Source organism: Pimephales promelas, chromosome 22, assembly GCF_988280905.1.
Source record: "Pimephales promelas chromosome 22, fPimPro1.hap1.1, whole genome shotgun sequence".
NCBI classification, from domain to species: domain Eukaryota; kingdom Metazoa; phylum Chordata; class Actinopteri; order Cypriniformes; family Leuciscidae; genus Pimephales; species Pimephales promelas.
Genome location: NC_142790.1, coordinates 25,183,515 through 25,206,519, shown reverse-complemented (window position 1 = coordinate 25,206,519; position 23,005 = coordinate 25,183,515). Strand labels below are relative to the sequence as shown.

General features: G+C 36.3%; 1 protein-coding gene across 2 annotated transcripts in view; it reads left to right on the top strand.

Annotated features, from left to right (window-relative positions):
- Positions 1 to 23,005, top strand: part of rsu1 (Ras suppressor protein 1) — a 35,656-nt gene that overhangs the window by 657 nt on the left and 11,994 nt on the right. The window contains exons 1-8 of one of the 2 annotated variants that reach the window (XM_039684912.2): positions 374 to 604; positions 739 to 850; positions 1,088 to 1,138; positions 5,488 to 5,608; positions 8,308 to 8,426; positions 10,428 to 10,510; positions 11,350 to 11,464; positions 15,692 to 15,824. In XM_039684912.2, the coding sequence (XP_039540846.1) occupies positions 742 to 850; positions 1,088 to 1,138; positions 5,488 to 5,608; positions 8,308 to 8,426; positions 10,428 to 10,510; positions 11,350 to 11,464; positions 15,692 to 15,824 (731 nt within the window). In that variant the 5' untranslated portion in view covers positions 374 to 604; positions 739 to 741. Of the gene's footprint in view, positions 1 to 373; positions 605 to 738; positions 851 to 1,087; positions 1,139 to 5,487; positions 5,609 to 8,307; positions 8,427 to 10,427; positions 10,511 to 11,349; positions 11,465 to 15,691; positions 15,825 to 23,005 lie in introns of those variants that run through there. The other variant, XM_039684911.2, reaches the window with a different exon arrangement.

Sequence of the window (23,005 nt, the reverse complement as noted above, 5' to 3'; positions counted from 1 at the left end):
GAAATAAAATATTTTCTATTCTTTGTTACCAAAAACATGAAGTGCATTAAATAATACATTCAGTCAGGGTTACATTACATGTGGTGTGTGTTTGGATTTGTTCTTAACAGGCTTTTGTGAGATTTACCCTTTTCACTAATTTGAATATAGCCTAACTAATTTTATTTATAATAATATTGCTTTGAATACAAATGTGAATAATTCTCGGTAGATATTAAAATAATACAAGCATTATTTTTGCATCAATAATATTGTGCGCGCGTCGATACTTTTCTCGTCTTTTCTTCATCGATTGATTCGCACTCGTGCAGCGGTGCGCATTCTGATTGGACAGTTGTGTGCCTTTTTTCAACGATTCCACTGACTCTCTAGCAGCTGATTGGACAATGGGACAGAATTCTGCTTGACATTCTTTTCCTTTCTCTCGACCCCGGAAATACCCTTTTAAGGAAGGAATGCGAGACTTTTACAGACATACTATCAACTTCCGGTTGGGTGTGAGCGACTGTCTTGCTTAAAAAGATCTGGTTTTACTGCCCGGAGGGCCTGGATATTTGTTGTCTGTTTTTTCACTTCAATGCTTGCGTATTTTCCATACAGTTAGGTAAATACTGAGTGAGTTCTTTCTGATTTTAATGACTAGATTTGAACCACGACTTGAGGCGAAAGTGGCAAAACTCTATTCGTAAGATTCTCTGCGTGTATTCGGTTCTTTTATCGGTTCATCTTTTCTTGTAGAAAATGTCAAAGTCCCTAAAGAAGATAGTGGAGGAGAGTCGTGATAAGAATATCCCGGAGGTGGACATGTGTGACAGAGGGATATCAAACCTGCTGGATATTCCTGGATTGTGTGAGTCTGCTTTATTCAGTCTGGACAGTTTCTTTACAAGTTTTATATTGTGCTAATGTTAATAAACTTTATGCTAATGTTAATTAGTTTTGTTTACACTGTAAATATGTAGCTGTCAATCATAGTATGTGGTGTCTATTTACAAAAGTAGGAGATTACTGGCGTCATCACAATGACGTCATCATGCAATGACATCAAGTAAACGTGTGTCTTTTTTTAATTGTTTTTATTTTGTAGTCACCTTGTCCAACATAACCCAACTGGTCCTGAGCCACAATAAGCTGAGCGGTAAGTTCTTGTCTCAAGAGTATTTTTTGCTTTTAATTTGAACATAAATGCATTACGTTTTTGAGAGATGGTAAAATGGTTCTGTAAGTTTTATAGCATGGCTGTTTCTAAGTTTGAGTTAGTAATGGTTACTAAGGAAAATCTCCGGGTCTTTTGGATTTGCAACTTATTTCCCAAGTAGAAATCCAATAGGAAACAACCAAGTTCCAAATGATAGGGGAGTATAAGTGATTTGTTGAATTTTTGGAGTTAAACTAGTATTTGCTTGATTTATTTGATATGCTTTATCACCTTTCATTAAGTTAGATTTAATTTTTATTTTTATTTTATTATATTGAGACTGCAGGTTCATGAACTGGTTAACTCCACTAGAGGGCTGTCTTGTCTTTGTTGATCACTTGATTTTAGGTTCTGCTCAGTTTAAGTACCACAATAATAGCTAGTGAACAATAATAGTATATGTAAAGAAAATCTTCACTTTAATTTGTGAACATTTCTTAGCTTTTTTCTTTTAAATGTGAGTTTAATAATAATCTTTGAAAGCTGAGAGTTATTAGGAGAAATAATATGTTTGTATCTTGTTTTCCCCACCCACATAATCGTTGGGTCCTTGGTAATCGCCCCAAACCACGTTCACTCTCATCTGATCTGAACAGGAAGTGTTTGGTTGGGGATTTGTTTGTTTATGCAGGAATCGTTTCCCTTAATCTCCATGAAGATCCCAGTGTGATAATGCACATTTCTGTCAGGTACCGTCTGAAGTAATGATCAAAGCCGTTTAATATGATTTATAAGATTTGAAGATGAGGACCCGTTACGGGTCACACCGCTTGTCTGAGGCTGATTAAAAAGGGAGAAAGCGAAACTTTATGGATGCACAGTGGGGTCCAAAAACTTGAGACCACAAGCAAAATGTTTTATTTAATATTATGTTATGTTAAATTATAATTATACTCTATAGAAATAATCAAAGCCTTTTAATATGTTTTTTTTTAATGTTTGCTTGTCTTTAGCTATATTAAATGAGGGAGAAAATTGAGGCCACTACAAAAATAAATGTGAATTGAATTAAATACATATTAAGAAAATTATTATATTGTCAAAATCTATAAATCTGAATAATCTTTGTGGTCATAAATAAGAATAAATGATTTCACAAAAAAAAATTACCATCTTCACCCAATAGGTGATAGAGTGTATTTTTATACCTCTTTCCCCCTGTGTATTCCACACCACTCTGCATTTTCTCCTCTGTTCCTCTCCTCTCTCTCATCCTGCCTACTTAAAGAGCAGAGACAGGGAATCTGCCATCTTTTGAACTTTTCAGGGTAGTCAGGAATTACAGTGACATTTGGAACCCTTTCATTAGTGGCTCATGAGTAAAGCAGGGCTGCTGTTCGGCCCGGTCAGGCATCAGCTCAGGTAATGAGACCGAGAGGAGAGAGGGGGAAACCTTTCTGCTCCATACAGCCGTGTACTCTTTGTCCTATTACCATCAGCATTTCTGCCTGTTTCTAAAGGCTCCAATAGGGTGCGAGCGCGTACACACACACACTCTCACACACGCATACATTAAACTTGTGTTTACAAGCAGTTTTGTACTTGCAGCTTGTACATAAAACGATATTTTCAAGCAGCAGATCTAGAGCCCTGTCTGTGGTATAAGAAGATAAAGTGTAGACGTGTGGTAGAGGCATGTGTCTTAAGGATGGAAAAGGCCGTACAGATCGATCTTGTGTGTCATTTGGAGAGGAGTAGAGGGACCCTGACATGGGCGCAGAGTTCAGTGTCCTGCAGTGTCTCTTGGTACGTTTACATTTCCAATGAGACACTGGGAAATAAATCGTTTCGTTTATAAGCGAAAAGGTCAGAGGATTGATGCAAACATTGGGTTTTGAAGGGTCCAACTGAAACTTACTCAACTAGCATGGACACTATTTTTTATGTCTAAAATGTACATTTCTCTTACACTTTTACTGTTGTGGGGGAAAAGTCATTAAACACAATTATATATTATATGTGTGTGTGTGTGTGTGTGTGTGTGTGTGTGTTTATATATATTTTTGAGAGAGAGAGAGAATTGCGTATGTATGAATGTATGCATGAATGGATGCGTGTGGATGTTTAAGAACTCTTCAGACTATTTTAATATTTATTTGTATATTTATATTAGGGCTGTCAAACGATTAATCATGATTAATCGCATCAAAAATAAAAGTTTGTGAAAAGTTCATGATTAATCGCAAACATAAAAGTTTGTGTTTACCTAATATATGTGGGTGCACTGTGTATAATTTTATATATATATATATATATATATATATATATATATATATAAATACACACACATGCATGTATATTTAAAAAAAAAATTAAATATAAAATATTTATACATAATATAAATTGTATATAAATCTATATACATGAAAATATTTCTTAAATATATACAAGCATGTGTGTGTATTTATATATATAAAATAATTATACACAGTGCACCCACATATATTACGGAAACATAAACTTTTATTTTGGATGCGATTAATCACGATTAATTGTTTGACAGCCCTAATTTATATTTGACAGACCGAAAATTTGATTTTTCATTCACTGGTATTGATGTTTGTGTCTATATAATAAATTGGCTAGTATTTTAATACAATATCTCAAAATGACCAAAAATCAAGCTATTAGTCTCTAATTTGAATGTACATAATAATAATAATAATAAATTAACTCTTTAATTCTTAAAGCAGCATTATATTACTTTTGAAATTTTGCTCTCGGGGTCCCCCTACAGTTGGGAAACAGTATTGTCTTCTACTAATGTCGTAAAATCTGTCATGATTACACTAGGGAATACACGCATGCATTTGTTGACAAGCGATACCCCCGAATTCTGCAGAAGGAAGGAGTTCACACATCTTGGGCGGACTCCAGTGTTGCGTGTAAAATGTCTTCATCTCAGGTACATTGGCATATATTTCAGCATGTCTTATGAATATAGTGTCAGGGGCTTTATTATTTTTTTAAAGTCAAAAGATCGCGTAGCTCACATTTACAAGCCAGCGTCTTTATAGTGACGTTAGCCTATTGGTTATTGTTTTACATAATGGATATGCTAATTCAGTTCAATGTTTGTTGGCAGATAATAGCCATGACGTCAATATTATAATATCAAGCTACCATAGCATAGATGAATCTGCAAATTTGAAAAATCGATTTGCATACTTTTCACCAGAAAAATAAGCAACAAACATGACTATCAGCCTGCACTGCAGACATAGGATAGTTATCCTGACTGATTATTTTGTTCGTCTAATCATGTTTTATTTACTTGCAAGAATGTAGCCCCTACCAAACTCAGTAATCAGTATACTTTCGTATACTTTCGGATTTTCTCCAGTCATTGTTAAAAAACAAGCTAATAATACTTGCTAACTAGTGTTAGTGAAGCGGCCAGAGGGATCGTTCTGCCTCCACCTAAGCTCCGCCCACAAAAAAACCGAAAAGGGGTCTATGGCAGACCTGTCATTCAACCTCTTGTAAGTCGATGTACCATCTCAAGGGTTTTGGAAAAATATTATAAAGGTCGAAAAAGTTACATAGTGCTGCTTTAAATAACATGCACATGTACTGAATAGGGCTCTGAGAATGTACTGACATAACATTTATTATTAAATAATTGATGTATTATGTGTTTAAATGATTACATTGTTAAAAAGAAACATCACTTTACTATAATATTAAATAGTAGTAGAAGTTGTATTAAATGAATCTGCTAATAGCGAGGGCTGTGAGAGCATGTGCGTTCACGCTCGTGTTTCCTTGTTGGATTTGTGAATTGTTTGTGTGACGGCTGAATCATTTGTTCCTCCGTGTCTGGCGCGGGGCAGCTCTCGTTGATCTCTCTGGAGGTATTCGTGTCATGCTGTTTGTGTAAACCTCTCCCACCTCCCCTCCTCCGTAATGAGGGGCCATTGATCAGCCAGTAATCGGATAGAGCGCCTGTTCGGCCCATCGATCTCTGTCGACAGCAGGAGGGGGCAGGAGGGGTGCTGCCGATGAGCCGTTATGCTAAGGCCTCCATCATTAAAGTGTCAAATCTATATCGCTGGGGGAGGGACCCATAATTGAGCCGTCAAAGACTGGACGTCTGTCTGCTGACTCTGATAATTAGCCTCTGTTCGTTAGACCTCATCTCTCGTTTGGGAATGCTTTACCTTGAGGATTGTATTGGTGATTATAATACAGTCAATTGAAACGCTTTGATTGATTTAGATTGATGATACCTGCAGATTTGAAGTTGTTCTTGTTTATTAGTTTATCCTTTCTCTCTCTCTCTTTTTCAGGTGTGCCTCCTAACATTGCAGACCTGAAGAACTTGGAGGTGTTGAACATGTTTAATAACCAGATTGAGGAGCTTCCAACTCAGATCAGTAGCCTTCAGAAACTGAAACATCTGAACCTTGGGTTAGTCTGATGTGTCATCGTTTCTCAGATTCTTTTCCCTCTTTGTATAGTTTTGTTTGTTTCGTCTGTTGTCTATTATACTTTCATTTCTTCTCCTCTTGTATCCACTTGTCTCTTTTCTTCCTGTCTCTTCTCTTGTGTTCCTCCTCTTATCTTTTTTCCTCGTCTCTCTTCTCTCGTCGTCTCATATTTTCGTCTTTTCTTTTTTCATCTCTTCTCAACTTTAGTCTCTTCTTTCCTACTTTTTTCTGTCTCTTCTTCCATCTCCTCTCCTTCCTTTCTTCTTTTTTCTCTTATAATTTCACCTCTTCTCCTTCTGTACCCTTAACTTTTCTTCTCGTGTCTCTTCTCTTGTTCACTTCTTGTCTTATCTCTCAACGTGTTTTGCCTCTTCTCGTCTTTCTTTTGTATCACCTCTCTTACTCTTTCCCCTATTTTCTTTTCCTCTTGTCTCTTATAATTTCATATCTTCTACTCTCATATCCTGTGTCCATGTCTGTTCATTTTTCTTCTTGACTTTTTTTCCTGATCTCTCTTATTTTGTTGTCTCTTCTCCTCTCATATATTTCGTCCTTTCTTTCCTTCCTTTCCGTTCCTCTTGTATGTTCTCGTCTTGTTTTGTCCCCTCTGCTCGAATATTGTATTTTCTCCTCCCGTCTCCTCTGGTTTTCCGAACCATAAATCTGCTAATTTCTGGGTCAGAAATCGTTCCCAAAGATCATGCCTGCATTAACGGCGTTAATAATTTCATATTGAGGAGGATCATCATTCTAGTATATGTTGTTGATCAGACACACTGGTTATCAAAGCATATCTGGTTTAGGAATGGTTGTCAATCCTTTTTTTGTGAGGTTAAGAAGCCTTGACAGTGGCAGTGCCGCTGTCTTCCTCTGTTCTTCTTCCTCTTTGACTCTCTTCATCCCTGGTGTTTAGAGCCCACCTGAGCCCCACCCGAATCCCAAGGGTTCTCCTTTTCCTCCGAGGGCGGAGCCTCCTCAATGTCACGCAGGATTAAAGCGCGGCCCAATCTGCCCCGCGTCTGACACCGCACATTTTCATCGATTTGCTGTCAGACGCACCATTTCTACACATAATCTTGAAAACATAAGCCGGCTTGTTGTATTCCCGGCCGCTACTCTCGACTCAAACGTGAGGATGTGTGTGTGTGTGTGTGAGCGTGCGGCCGCCCGTTATCCTGATCTCATTTGTCAAAACAATTCCCCATCTTGTGTAATTGCTTCGCAAACATGTGCTGGATCAATTTGTTTGTTTCTTTAAAATCCGTTGCTAAAGTTTCATTGTCTTCATGGCAACCCAGTGCCATTTGAAAGCGAGAATGAAAGAGACGGAGCACAGACGCTTAAATAAGCAAGAGTTAATCAGCATCTGATTTGGGCGCCCCCTTCTCTCTCTCTCTTTTTCTCTGTCTTGCTCTCTCTCTCCCGTGTTTTATCCACGTCGTCGGGCACCTTGAGCCTTTCTAATTTCAGATTCCATGTTCTCTGTCGGAAGTTTTCAGCCAAAATTTAATTCGCTACCTTTCAAGGGCAAATACGATTTTAACATTTTTAATTTTGGTGAGCTAACTGAACATTCCACTTTCATTAAGAAATACCTTGAGTTTTTATATCTATAAGAAGTGGTGACTAAATGTCTGAAACAATTGAAAATCTGGTTTTCACATATACACTACTATCAAGTGTTGATTTTGAGATCAGTCTCTTATACTAACCAAGGATGCATTTATTTGATCAAAAATACAGTAATATTGTGAAGTATTTTTATAATAATAAAAATGCTTTCTATTTTAATATATTTAAAAAGTATATTATATTCCTCAGTTGGCAAAGCTGGATGTTTAGCATTATTACTCCCGTCTTCAGTCACACGATCCTTCAGAAATCATTCAGAAATTGATTTGATTCTGATTATTATCATCTTTTCAGGATTCTTTGATAAATAGTTCAAGAGAACAGCATTTATTTGAAATAGTAATCTTTTGAAATCTAGTCACTTGAATGCATACTTGCTGAATAAAAGTATTAATTTCTTTTTAAATAATTCAGACCCCAAACTTTTGAATGGTAGTGTAAATTAAATCTGTAAATTTGATATATATATATATATATATATATATATATATATATACTAATTATTTAAAAAGATTTTAATACTTTTTAAAAATACATTTTAAAAAGAAATTAATACTTTTATTAAGTATGCATTTAATTGTTCAAAAGTGACTGATTTCAATATATGCATATACATATCATATATGCATGTTTTAGGAATTTGACAAATGAAAAACAGACATTCTTAAATCTGTATTTTTTTTACCCAAATTGTTATGCTGATAATATAATTGGTAATTGAAAATGTTGTATAATTTTAAGTAAAATTAAAAATGGAATTGGTTTCACACCTTCACTAGTGATCTCAGACTTTTGGTTATAAATGTGAGAAGATCTGTTGAGTTGCGTTATAAATCTGAAATATCAATCAAAATCAGTGAGATGGATCTGTGCGCAATGCATGTCTCTGTCTCATGTCTTCGAGTAGGTCGGCTAAGGATTTTCAATGGATTCCCTGTCAAGAATTGATGGGTGTTTTATAAGTGTGTATCTGCTTGTGGACGTGTGGTGTTTTTTTTTAAGCTGATGATTTGGTTAAAATGGCATTTTTATGGTCTTCATGTGTAGGATGAACCGGTTGAGCACTCTTCCACGAGGGTTCGGATCTCTTCCGGCGCTGGAGGTTCTGGATCTGACATACAACAATCTGAACGAGTCCTCACTGCCCGGAAATTTCTTTTACCTCAGTAAGTCTGCAACACACACACAATGTATTAGCAGTATAACCTGCATCAGTCTTACTAATTTATAACAAAGGACTGACTATTCATAGACCACTTGATGCATATTACAAACTAAAATAAAAAGAAATATAGAAAGGGGAAAGCTGCATTCTTATTGGCTGCAATTTACAAGTGTTAGTTTAAAAAAGGTCATACTGGATTAGAACAACACCAGGGTGAGTAATTTATGACTTAACTTTCATTTTAGGATGAGCTATCACTTTAAGGCCCTGATATACTCATGGTGAATTTCTTTTTCGTTCTTCGCTAAGGGCTAAAAATAATTTTATTATTTTAGGCGCGTGGGTTCCCTCGATCGAAAAGTTATGCTTTTTCCCCATAGACTTTTGGAAAATCGCAAAAAATAAGATCTGTGTTCAACAAAGAGTTGTGACCCTTACACGTTTCGTCTATCAAGATAATCTTTACAAGTTAATCCGAAATGTATACATTTTGAAGCCTATATAAAGTTAAAAAAAACACAAGCAGACACAATAAAGTTTAAAAAACCATAAGCAGGTTATAACTGGTGTGTTTTATGCCATAGATCAAAACCGGGAGTGCTAAAATGCTAACTCACTTCTGCGTTTTGGCCTACAAAGTGACGTGATAACTTCGGCACTCTATTATGTCACACCAGTTTGATTCTTGTTTGAGCTTGAAGTATATCGGGAATTTTAAATCTCATCCTTTTTTTGTGTAATTTAATCAAAAGAAGCAACATTTATGATATTCATTTATGGGATAGTAAATAAATGAACAAATATCAGATTTAAATAATGGTTAGAGATATAAAAAACAATGTTGAGGATTTCAGTCCTTCCCCATTCAATTTTAAGGAAAGAAAATGGTGTCACCAAAATGGTCATCAAGTGAATTCTATATATTTTTTCTTTTTATTTGACCAAAGTTACCTTTTTTGACTTCCATGTCAACAGGTTTTTAGTAATTCCCACTTGCATTCTTGATTATTTTTGTGAGATTATTGATTTCAGAGTGGTTGGTCTCTGAAATAATACGGGTTCCAGTCAATTTAGGTAGTTCTTTAGCAGAATAAGCTGCAAGGAGGACCAGACTACCTACTAACTATATGCTAACAAAATAACTGTTAACTTCATCATCTAATCCTCATCAGTCCAATCAGCTGGTCCCGTCAGAGGATACTGATGAGCAGTGATGGGCTCTAATAACCTGTTATTTTAATGGCAGCCACATAATGAAAGCACCCTCTTAACGTTAATCAAGATCTCTCACACACACACACACTCCCAAACTGCTATTTATAAGTGCTGTTTGGAAAGTGGCTGTCATATCGGCTATGATATGACATATAAAAAGATATTACATCATTATTGCCGAGGAGCAGTCAATTACTAAATGGATCATCTATGGACGCATATATTTATTTTTTATGTGCATTATTGAATATATATCTATTTATTGCTTCCTTTAAGCTGTTGAACATTTTAGAGGCGTATTATTGAATATATATTTATCTATTGATTCCTTAAGTTGTCGAATTGATAATTCTATGTCACTTTTTGCTCTTTTTTTCTATGTTTGTTGCGGTTATGTTTATTGTTGTTCCCATGAGTGTAAAATTGATTGTGATGCTGTTGCTTTAACATCTAGTGGTCAGGAAGTGGGTGGGGCCACTAATAAAAAAAAATCTCAGATATAGATTATCAAAATTCTTGTTAGTTGTGGCACTATTTGTGTAGGATTTAAAAAAATGAAAATTATTTACATGTTTATTTAATTGGTTATTGCTTTTCTGAACATTTACAGTGTGTATTTGATGCTTTTTGTCGATCTGTTGTTGATATTATGTGTGTGTGCTTGGGTGTAAGATTGTAGCCATGCTGTATCAATCAGAGATGACCATTTCTATTGATCAATGTTTGCAATACTCCTCTAACACACACACACACTTAAACTTACACTTCTCTCTCTCTCTCATTTCAGCCACCCTGCGGGCGCTCTATCTCAGTGACAACGATTTTGAGATTTTGCCCCCAGACATCGGCAAGCTGGCCAAGCTACAGATAGTGAGTAATTTATCTAAATTCCCTCTGAAATCAATTGCTTTTGTGGCGGTGCTCTGTGCCGTGTGTGTTGGATTTATTCTCCGCAGTGTGTGTTCTTTATCAGACGTGGTGAGCGGTGATTTAGAGGCTGATCTTCACCCCTGTGCTCGCTAGGATCAGACTGATCAGACTCAATGCAGGGTCACAGTCACATAAAACAGCTAATAATTTCAACTTTAAACTTAAAAATAAAATTCAACTATTTTGGTCAGGTGTTGCGTTAAAATATGGGTGTAATTACACCCGTGATTTTTATAATGCAAGTGTTGGTATATTAAATGGTGCACTCATGTGACATGCTGTCAGTTACCAAGAGAATAATTTTGACTTGTCCTGCAGTTTATCACAGTGTACAGCAATGGATGTCAATGGGAAACACATAGCCTGTTTCAAAAGTATAGCTATATATATATATATATATATATATATATATATTTGCGCTTAAATTCTGTGTATATATATATATATAAATACGTAATCTATATTATATAAATATAAATATTTTATATATGAATAACACATTTTCTTAAATGTATACATGCATGTGTGTGTATTTATATATACAAAATAATTATATACAGCACACACAAATATATTATGTAAACACAGACTTTTATTTTGGATGCGATTAATCGCAATTAATTTTTGCACAGCCCTGATATATATATATATATATATATATATATATATATATAAAAATCATGCTCTGTAAGACCAGGGACATTTAAGAAAGCAAGTAAGTTAAATTATAAACTTTTTGTCCCTTTCCCACTGTCTAATTCCTCACTCTCTTTTTTCAGTTGAGTTTGAGGGACAATGACCTCATCTCTCTACCCAAAGAGATCGGGGATCTGACTCAGCTGAAGGAACTTCACATTCAAGGAAACAGACTCACTGTACTGCCTCCTGAACTTGGTAAGACTTGAACATGTCCGTGTGCGTAACACATGTTCCTGGACCAACATCCTTTATATATTCCCATTAACCAATCAAAGCCTGGCCTTAAAACTGGAGTGTAGTGGCTTATGGATAGGAATGCAAATTAATACACACCCTCATCAACCAATAAAACATCCACACTTACACTTCCAGACACAGCTGTGCGTTAGGGTGACCGCCATCACGAAATTGTGAGCTTTGTCCTGCATTGTGGAAGACATAAACAGTGTCCCACATTTAAATTGTGTCTTTATTGTAGGGCTGTCAGTTTGACACGGCATTAACACAAAACGATTTTAACGTTATTAACTTTTTTGTCGCGAGATTAACGGTCTTTTTGGCATAGCAAACTTTGTCGTTGTTTTTTTTTTACGCGCTTTTGCAACAGGATGCGCGCCATGAAACCCATTGATTTCAACCCATGGATGTTTTGTTGCTTTGTCAACCAAAGCGCGAGAGCAGCAGCGCGCATACCGCGGGCATAATTCAAAATAGTTCAACTTTTGCTGCTGTGACGATTACCAGCGCGGCCAATAGAAACTTTTTGGCATCCACTGACGTAGCACTGCGCATTCTGCATCCTGTCTTAAAGCACCGGATCAAGCTAGACCGGAAACACACTTGTTGCAAGCCGCCCAAAAAGTAGGTTAACGTTAAGTTTTGAGTGGATGATGAGCGCGAGATGCCGAAATGGATGCCAAAAAGATTCTGAATTAAAAAAAGTTTACTTTTAAAAAGTTTCCAAATGGTTCCATTGACAGTGTTTTGTCGTTGTGAACTGAGCTGTCATCAAAGCACGTCCAGTCTGACATACCACTTGATGGCCAAGCACACACACACACAGCTGATACGAATTCTCCACCCCCTCGTCAATATCAGGACCTCGTAAGTATTTATTGATGGACAGTTACATTGTGTGAGAGATTATTTGCTCCAAGTGATAATATTTTAGTGTGAAATTGAACACAGTTTTGTCAATGTTGTTTTCAATTAAAAACATTTGCATAAAGCAAGCCATCCTCTTTTTTATGTTGAGAAGAGCGTTAAAATTAGAAAAAAAAAATAATGGGACAAAAAGAAATCAAGAGACCTTTAGAATGGATAAATATGTGCGATTAATTGAGAATTAATCGCGAGTTAACTATGACATTAATGCGATTAATCAAGATTAAATATTTTAATCGTTTGACAGCACTACTTTATTGTTTTTTCTCTGAAATTACAATACCACAATAAAATAAAGTACCCCCCCCCCCCACACACACACACACACACACAAAATCACATCAACAACAACAGAGCAGTGACCAGGTTGTCACCCCCCTGTGCATTCTAATTGGCTACAGATTTGTCATCTCTTACGTGATTGGCTGGAAGCTCTGAGGTTAACCCAGGTCGAACTGCTCTCTACCTGAGTGACTTCACTTTGGGAAAACCTCCACACACACACACACACACACACACACCACAACTGCCCTTTTGACAGTAGTTTTTCCTCCTGGCTTGTTCCATTCCAACAGTATAATTTATGATTTAGTGTACTGGTATTCCAGCATTATGTCAGCACTCACCTCAAGTGTCATATAAATGTGGTGTGAAGGGTAAGTAGACTAAGCGGCTTGCAAGTTTGCAATTATTTTTTAAACATTTAAAGAATCGGCCATTGTCGGCTTGAATTTGTGAGGTGTGTGAAATAAGCTACCGTACAAATAGCAAAATTGTTTCTAGCAACTGGATACCAACACTCAACCACTCACTAGAGAGTTTAAAAAAATATTTTATGAGCTTCAACACTTCAAAAACTTTTCTTTCTTTTGCCAGCGCAAAGCAACACCCTCAACCACCCCACTAGCACAGGACTGAGAGTTCTGCACACGGCACTCAAATTGGCTTCAAATTTTTGTTTTAGGACCTATGTAGTGTTTTAGCAATTGGCAGTTGTTTATTGCCATTCTAGGTGTGTGTGAACGCTCTGGTCAGCAGGTCTTTGTCCTGTGCACTCTGTAGGGGAGACTCTTCCCGTGTGTAGCTTATTAGGACCCCTCTGTCATGTCCCTGTAATCCCACTCCACAGTCCAGCCTCGTTAAGATGTGTGTATGTGTGTGTCAGAGGAGAGCACAGCTAACAAGGAGCAACCAAGCGCACATGCCAAGAGCAGGAAAGTAAAAGGAGAGGAGAAAAAGTGAGGAGAGATAGACAGTCTTTACCATTCAGAACATCTCATGTGTAAAGATGCTTTACTGATGCTTTAAACGGGTTAAAATGTTGAAATGAAAAGAGCATGAGGAGGGTGTAAATTGAACCTGGACCAGATGTCTGCTCGACCAATGAGATGTAGGACGATATAGGACTGTCGTCTAGGTTTTTTTAGGTTCAGGGCTGATTTACACTAACGGTCTTGTCTGAGTGCGTTTGTGAGGTGTGGGTCCAGGTTTAATTTCACCCCCTCTTTGACAGGCCGCTCAACACTTGCTAATCAGAAACTATTTAATTAGCCCCCTTGTGAGCTGAGATGAGCCACATTAGCACTTTGACCTGTACTTTTTCATCGGCACACTGTGAACTGGTTCTTTACTGGTCTTTGTCTTCACGTCTCATCTCGTCTCTTTTCTTCTCCTATCTTCTCTTCACTTCTGGTCCTCTTTTGTCATGTCTCTTCTCGTCTCATCCCTTTTCATTTTTTTTGTTTCTTTTGTTGTTTTGGTCTCGTCTCTTGTTTCATCTCGTCTCATCTCCTCTTGTTTTGTCTCATCTAGAGCCAGACCAATATATCGGCCGATATTAGGCATTTTCCAAAATATCGGTATCGGCAGTTATAATGGCCATTAAATGAATATTTAATATATAAAATAAAAACAGACGAAACATGCTTTAATCATCTCTCCTTGGACTGTTATATTGAAAATGTATGTTTTACAATTTGCAGTCATCTATTGCTAAATTATGGCTCATCATAGACTAGCTAACCACAAAGCTAGCTAATGCCACTATTATCAGTGGAAGACCGCTAACGTTAACATTAATGAGCTTGGAAACAACAATGAACTTTTTCTGCCTAAATAAAGTAATGATTACTGTATTTTTAACTAGCATATCTCTAGTTACACTCTAAAAATGCTATGTTGTTTTAACCCAACTTTGGGTCAAATATGGACAAACCCAAACATTGGGTTAAAAATGTAATAAAAAAAAATTAACCCAATGGCTGGGTTTGTCCATATTTGACCCAAAGTTGGGTGTACAGTCCCTATATTGTAAAATGTAAGTTATATTTGCGAGGAGTGAACATTTAGACATCGAGAAAAAGTCTCAAATGTATCTTGTGCAGAAAAGTTAGCTTTTCTTTTACACGTGTGTGAAATCCAACAATATTTAATAAAAAAAATATTGGCCGATATATCGGAATATCGGATTTTAAAACCCAAAAATATTTGTATCGTATCGGCCTTCAAAATCCTTTATCGGTCGGGCTCTAGTCTCCTCTCCTCATTTTTCCATCACACCATTTTATTGCATTTTATTGTCTTATCTCTTTGTGTATCTTCTCTTTTCTTGTCTTGTCTCCTCTCCTTGTTTGATTTTTACTAGGGCCCGACCGATAAAGGATTTTGAAGGCCGATACCGATACAAATATTTGTTGGTTTTAAAATCCGATATTCCAATAAATTGGCCGATATTTTTTTATTTTTTTATTTCATAAACGCGCAACAAAACATTAACAGATTTCCCTAACATTAGTTATTTGTAGTTCTGTATGAGTTTTAACTAAAATAATATGATAATGCCTTTTAAAAAGAAACTTGTTTCTTTTATTGTCACAACAGAACAGACTGATGATAGTGGCATTTGTGGTTAGCTAGTCTATGATGAGCCATAATTTAGCAATGGATAACGTCATACTGCAAATTGTAAAACATACATTTTCAATGTAACAGGCCAAGGAGAGATGATACAGATGAAATACTTCAGTCACATTGTCAAAAGTTAAAAGGACAGTCAGTCAACTACACTGTAACAACGTAACATAACTATTATGTTTATTATTTTATTTTATTTTTGAAATATTCATTTATCGGCCATTATAACTACCGATACTGATAGTCTGGAAAATGCCTGATATCGGCCGATAATATCGGCCTGGCTTTCTCTCTCACTTTCCCTTTTGGTAAATTTCTAATTCCTCCTCCTCTCTCTGTCTGTAGGTAACCTGGACCTGACAGGCCCAAAGCAGGTGTTTAAGGCTGAGAATAACTCCTGGGTGATTCCCATAGCAGACCAGTTCCAGTTGGGCATCTCTCATGTCTTTGAGTACATCCGCTCAGAGACCTACAAGTAGTAAGTGAATCTCTCCATCCCTCTGTGCTGTCAAACATCCAGGAGCATGTGCAGTGAATCTGAGTGACACAAAAGAGATGGTATCTCGATGGTTAGGGAAAGGTTGAAGGTTCGGTCCCCAAAAGTAGTGACTTGCCTACCTCCAGGTTTAAAAACTCTTTAACACCTGCATCATTCACTAAAGAGTCTTTTGGGTGTTTGCTTGACGTATTGCTCAGCCCGCGGTCAGATGTGCTGGTGTTCATTTCAACAGCCTAAAGCTCTTGATGCATCGGACGCTACATCTCCAGTCTGTAAAACACGATGCTAGTCGTGGAACTCGTATTAGATCAAACGCACATCAGCAGACCTTGATTTAGACAGACTCGATGGGTCTTTAACTAAGAGAAATGTCCTGAAATGTCTTGCTAAATGCAAAGTATAAATTTAGTCCGTCTATACAGGCCAGTTTTATTGTGGCACATATTTTTCTGGAACAACCCTTAGGACTGTGATGAAAGAGAGGAAAGGTGCACTTCTCTTATTATTTCAGGATCTGATGATTTAATGCACAATCAAACTAATTAAAATGAAAGCTCGAGGCGTTACCCTAAAAGTCTTGTCGCTCTCTCTCTCTCTTTCGTTATCTCTCTCATTCCTCTTACATACTATAAAATTATTCTGCAAAAAAAAGATTTATTTGCATTAGTTTGACTTTTGCATCGGGTGACCGCATTGGCCGTAAGGGAAAGTGGCCATACAGCGCAGCTTTTTACTGCAAAAAAGTATGAATTTTTATGTGGACAAACATTTTTATTTTAATATTTATTGGTTATTATGTATATATTGTATATAATAGTAATAGCAACATATCTAGTGTGCATATACTGTATATTACGTTATAAATATATAAAAATATTAAAATTGAACATGCTACTATAAAAGAACATGCTAGTATTTATTTTATAATACAAAATAAAAGATAAATAAAATAAATAAAAGTTTGTGTTCACATAATATATCTGGATGCACTGTGTATAATTATTTTATATATATATACACACACATGCTTGTATATATTTAAGAAATATTTTCATGTATGTACTATAGATAATTTATATTATATATAAATATAAATATGTTTTTCTTAAATATACATGCATGTGTGTGTATTTATATATACAAAATAATTATACACAGTGCACCCACATACATTATATAAACAAAAACTTTTATTTTGGATGCGATTAATCACGATTAATCATTTGACAGCCCTAATATATATGTATAGGTATATGTATGTTTCTTTATGTTTTATAGTTATACTATAATATACACTGTTTTTATATTATATAAAAGTAAATGTAATTGCAGTATTTCAGTCGTATGTTACTAAACAAATATGGCTCAAACCTGACACAACCTGATGTAATCCCTTTGACCTGGGGGAAGGAAGTTTCCAGACTAATTGTAGTGTATCTTTCATGGCCCTGTTCCACTTACCAATCCCCCTGAACAGGAGAGGCAAATCCCCCTCTGTTTGATCATTTAGCTGTGCCGCTGTGCCGCTGTCTGGAGAGGACCGTCGTAACCCACTTACCGGAACTGATCTTCCCCTACGGGCACAGTCAGAACCACCACGCATCTCAGTGTGTGCTGACACCGTGACCGCGCGTGTGTGTGCACGTCTGCGTAATAATCAGATACCGCTGCTTGAAATGTTTTGAATAGTTTCGATATGTTGACTGCATATCATCCGTTCTAATGCACAAATCTCAATATTTCGCATCGGACACTTTCTGTACGCTGCTTTGTATCGAAGTCCACGAGGTTTGAAGGTCACGTCGCTGAGAGCTGACATTGCAGATTGGGTTTGATAAATGGGAATTTTTGAGTGAATCAATGCTGTCTGGAGCTGTCATCCATTTTGTGTCAAGCAGTCGTCAAAACTGCCATATGCGTTAGATTTTAGAGTCCGATATCTGAGTCTAAGCAGTTTTGAGCACCATTTATCTTTTGTACTTTGTTGTCCCATTTAGTCAGAATTACTCCTCAAGTTTTAGCGAGGAGATCATCCAGAAGGGTAGTGGTGAAAGATCTGGGCAGGGAACCCAAAGGTTGCAGGTTTGAACTGAAGCCCACCAGGGTTGATCCATGAAGTGAATTATCATCATGTTTACCTAATGTATGTATCATTGGGAGGTTTTACATGGCCAAGTCAAGAAAAAGCATTAAAAACTAGGGGTGTCACGCCACCCTCAAGTCACGATTCGAACTCACGATACGATATTATTGCGATACTCCAAGACATATGGTAAAATGTTAACAAAAAATGTAATGTTGATTTAAAATGCACAATTTGATATTAAATTGGCTTGGATTTGGTGTTGGTAACCCAATGCACAGGACAATAGTGACACCAGAATAAAAATATTGATGATTCTGAAGCTGAAAATACAATTATTTTATACAAACATGCTTGCACTTTGTCGCCGACTAGAAATCTTTTAAATAATGTTGGCCGCTTTTTATTGGTAACATAAGACATATGACACTATTAGGACCCACAAATATTCCCCCATTGCATTATTATACATTATATTCAATATTACATAGAAGTTTAATGACTCTAAAACTCTGAAAACTTGAATTTTTTTTCTCACAAAGTAATTTTCGTTTTAGGTGAACTATATATTGTAACTATCCACGATACATATTTTTGCCTTTTTGTATTGTGATATACTGTGACACGATACATTGTTACACCCCTATTAATTTTACTCTGCTAATGTGACACATTTTGAGGAAAAATATCAGGTTGGGTTTTATTCTTTGGAAATTATATTATAATATACATAATGTAAATGGCAAATGATAACCAATTTTTTTTCAATTCATTTGCTATTATAAATGTAAATTAGAACAGTAACTAGTTAAACAGTTAACTAAAACAATGGCTATTTCCCAGGTAAATGTGCAAAGATCATGTTGACTGGTCATAAAAAAATATCTTTTATACGTTCTGGACTAAGGATATGAGGATTTTGACACAGAATGAAAGTGCACAAACATTAAGATGCTGTGTGTCTGTTTATGTGCCTTGCTTGCGAATGTGCTCGAGAGAGACAAGTAGGTTGTCTCGCATTAGACAAGTGTTAACGGTGTGTAATTCTCAGTAGGTGTGTGTCCATGGTTCAACAGTTTCATTCTCACCTGCCTAGATGTCCTTCAGCTTCGAAATCACGATACTCGCACCTCTGTCCCTCTCTCTTCGCCATTCCTCATCCAGTTTTCACTCCTGATGGACATTTTCTCATTTAAGATCACTGATCCAGCGTTTCGAAATACCAGTATGTTGAAACAGCGGAAGACAGACACATCCAGGCTTCTTTCATTTTTAATTGGCGGGGGCGTAACAATTTACCCAGGCATGCTCCATCTATTTTAAGTGGCTGAGCACAATATATCGATCCCATTTGGCCAATATTAATGTTTTTTTTTTTATTTATTTTTTCGACCAGTATTGTTTTTTAATCTAATATGTAATCTCATCAGAGAACCATTGAAACCAACATTTGGCATTGGCTCATTGGCGGGCTCATTTTTATTAGGTTAAAAACTGACGCATTCTACAGAGACCCTAAAGGGACATAGGGATGGGGAAAAATATGATATGAGAGGAAAAAATACATTTCAATGCATTTGAGTTCAATATACTTCAGGGAGCTTGTCAATCAATATGCGGGTTATTGAAATCGCTTTTTCACTTTCCAATTCGCAATCACGCATACCCTGTGCAAGTGTGCATATTAGGGAGATCACACATTTTTACAAGATTAGATATTTGTTAATGAAGCACCAAATTCTCCGATATCATCCTGTCGGTCATCTGTCCTCACTATTTTCACGTGGTAAATGATATCTGATGTAATGTAATTAGGGATGGGACGATAACCGGTTTCACTATAAACCGTGATAAAATGTACTGACGGTTAGTATTATCGTTTAAAATTTAATTATCATTAAAACCGTGTTTGATTATCGCGATTTTAATAACTCACTGAATCCTGTCGGCCAGTCTGACGCAGGCGCGCAGCACGCAATATTTTTTTTTAATTACTATTCGAGAAGGAATGGCGGAAGGCAGTGACTGTGCTCAGGAGATTTTACAGCCTTTTAAGAGGACCAAATCTGAGGTGTGGTCATATTTTGGGTTTTTTACAAAAGTCCTGAGGGAAACTTGATCGAGGATGGTCACCCTGTCTGCCGAACAAAAAGTCACTACAATAGAAACACTTCAAATCTGCCGAGTCGTCTTGTGTGATCATCACCCGAACGCAAGGCAAGTTAACTTTGACCTCAATACCAAAACTACGTCTGGGAAACAATTGGGCACGAAATGTTGTTTTGAGTTGAAACATTTTATGTCACTCACTTGAAATAGACGTGAAGCTTCCGCGAAGAAAAGTTCGTAGCAAGTGGCTTTGAGCCAAAGACGAACGAACAACTTCAAACAAGACTATTATTAAGAGTGATATTTTAAGGGATAGTAAAGTATAGATACATCACGTATTAAACCGATTTTATTTTTACCACATAATTACGGGGATATATTGAATTGATAATGAGATTAGCTAATGTTTTAAATCTTACCTGTTTATGAATTCATTTTGTAAAACAATCGTCCAGACAAGATATATCACACCAATATTATCAAACTATGTAAAAAATAAATCAATGATTTCATTTTTGCAATACAATCAAAAACCGGAGACGCAAGACGGCAAGTTGTATTTGAATGAAACAAGAGTGCGCGTCCGTTGTGATATGGATGTGCGCTGTGTAATAATGTGTTGCTATTGACAACGGGCATTATAAAGAAGCAAATGCCATAGAATAGAATCTTGCTTAAAAAACTGCATAGAGAGGCTTGTTTTATTTGTTGTTTGTTGATTTTCAATTATAAAATGAAATGAAATGTTTTCAGTGTGAGCATCAGTTCTTTTTGAGCACTTTCATAAATTTTTAACAAAAACCGTGATAATATTGATAATCACGATTATTTTGGACACTATAATCGTGATATGAAATTTTCATACCGTCCCATCCCTAAATGTAATGAAACCAGCCCCCGCAGCAAGCCTAACCATGTCCATTTAGGGCCTCCGTAAAATGCGTTATTCATTTGCCTTTCCGAATTCGGAATTAGGCTTCAGACACATCCCTAGTGTATATATAAATGTGTGTTTATAATAATAGCAAAATTAGCTGTGCTTTTTGGTAAATCAGGTATACATACAGAACCAATCTGGTAGAACTAGTGGGCAAACGTCACCACACTTAATTTAATATTCATGAGCCAAGCCTGATTTTTCTTCCCAGATCCACCCCTGGTTTTAGGATATTATTTTCTAGTTTGGTTGTAAGCGATGTTCCAGTTGATGGCCGTTAAGATCATGAGTCATGTTGCATCTTGAGTGCTGACGTTTTGTCGAATATTCAAGTCATTTATCTTGAATTCATGCAGATGTCTGGAATTAAAACTCTTGACAATGAGTCCTAACCCTCCTCTTCTGTCAGTAGGTTTGGTTTTAGCATGAACAATATATCTGGAGTGGTGGAGGAGGGGGGTAACCTGTCATGCATATTTCATGGGGCGGCTTGTTAACCTGACAGAAGGATCTTATATCTGACTGACAGCATTGGGGAGACTCTTCGTGCTCATAATGCATTAACATATCGTAAAGCCGTCTTCCCGCCATCTTTTATTCATCGCTAACTCTAAACGCTTGTTGACCGCGGTACAACCGCCACAGCTCTCTTCACAGCTGTCCAGGGCTGACTGATAAAACCAACCGCAATTAACTTCCCAGCGGCACAGACCCTGACATGCACACATATAGGAAGTCCCGCATCCATCTGCTCGTGGACCAGTGCTATGAGTCAGCGGGAAGGAAAGGTCGCGGATCAGGAATTGTTGCATGTGTGTTTTTGATAAGGAGATATACAGAGACACAGATAGACAGATTGGCTCAAAAGCCTCACTCTAAACAATGCTGGGTTGTTTTAACCCTAATTTGGGTCAGATATGGACAAACCCAAATGTTGGGTTAAAATGTAATTTAAAATTTTAACCCAACATTCACTTTCAACTGTAATTTTTTTTGTTGAGTTACATTTTTAACTCAACATTTGGGTTTGTCCATATTTGACCCAAATTTGGGTTGAAACAACCCAGCATTTTTCAGTGTTTGACTGTGATTTTAATTTTCTTTTAACATGATTTGTTATATTGACTGAAAAAGCTTATCATTCTATTATATAATGCAATATAATGACATAATTTAGTCAATAATAATAACATTTTAGTCGTTGGTCATTTCCAAAATGAATTGTAACAAACAAATAAAAGATTTGTCAACATAAAGAAAAAACAAAAAACAAACGCACTAGAAAACGTTTGAGCATTGTGCTGAAGTATTGGCTGCTTTTTGGATGTTTCATTATTTTTGACACTGACTAGCACTTCAATCCGTTCACTTAATTGTTTGCACAAAAGTAACTTGAAATATAATGTTTTTATTGTGTATATACCTGCCTCATATAATATAACTCAGTGTTATTTTAGTAGTATTACACTATTACAGCATCAATTTTGCTGTAGATTTATATTTTTATAGCAGTTTCTATATTTTAAGTTCTTCAAATTCAACTTATTTTGTCAGTTAGTGGCCAAGGCAAAAAAATCTATAATTTTTAATTAGCGTTGTGTGTTTTTAATCTAAAATGTTATTTTATTTTATTGAGATTTAAAAAAATGTTAATGATAATAACTGATCTAAATAGGCTACATTTGTGAGCTTATGAAAGTGTTTGTTATTATTGGTGTTGAGCGCTTTTGGCTCTATAATAACTTGCAAAGCCTTGGGAGACAAACACTGGCTGTGACTGTGGCACCTTGAGACCATCCCAACAAACTGATTGTGTGAATCCATGATTTAAAACATTGTTAGTGCATTAGAGTTATTTTTATCATCATATTTTGTTTTAATAAAGTGGTCACCGGACTTTTCGTCAGTAATTTTATTGATGAGATCGCTGATAATTTACTCCGAGTACAAACAGAGAACATGACAGCATAGTGCCAGTAATGTGATGTAAAAGATCAGTTTGCATAACAGGATTAAAGATGATATCAATAC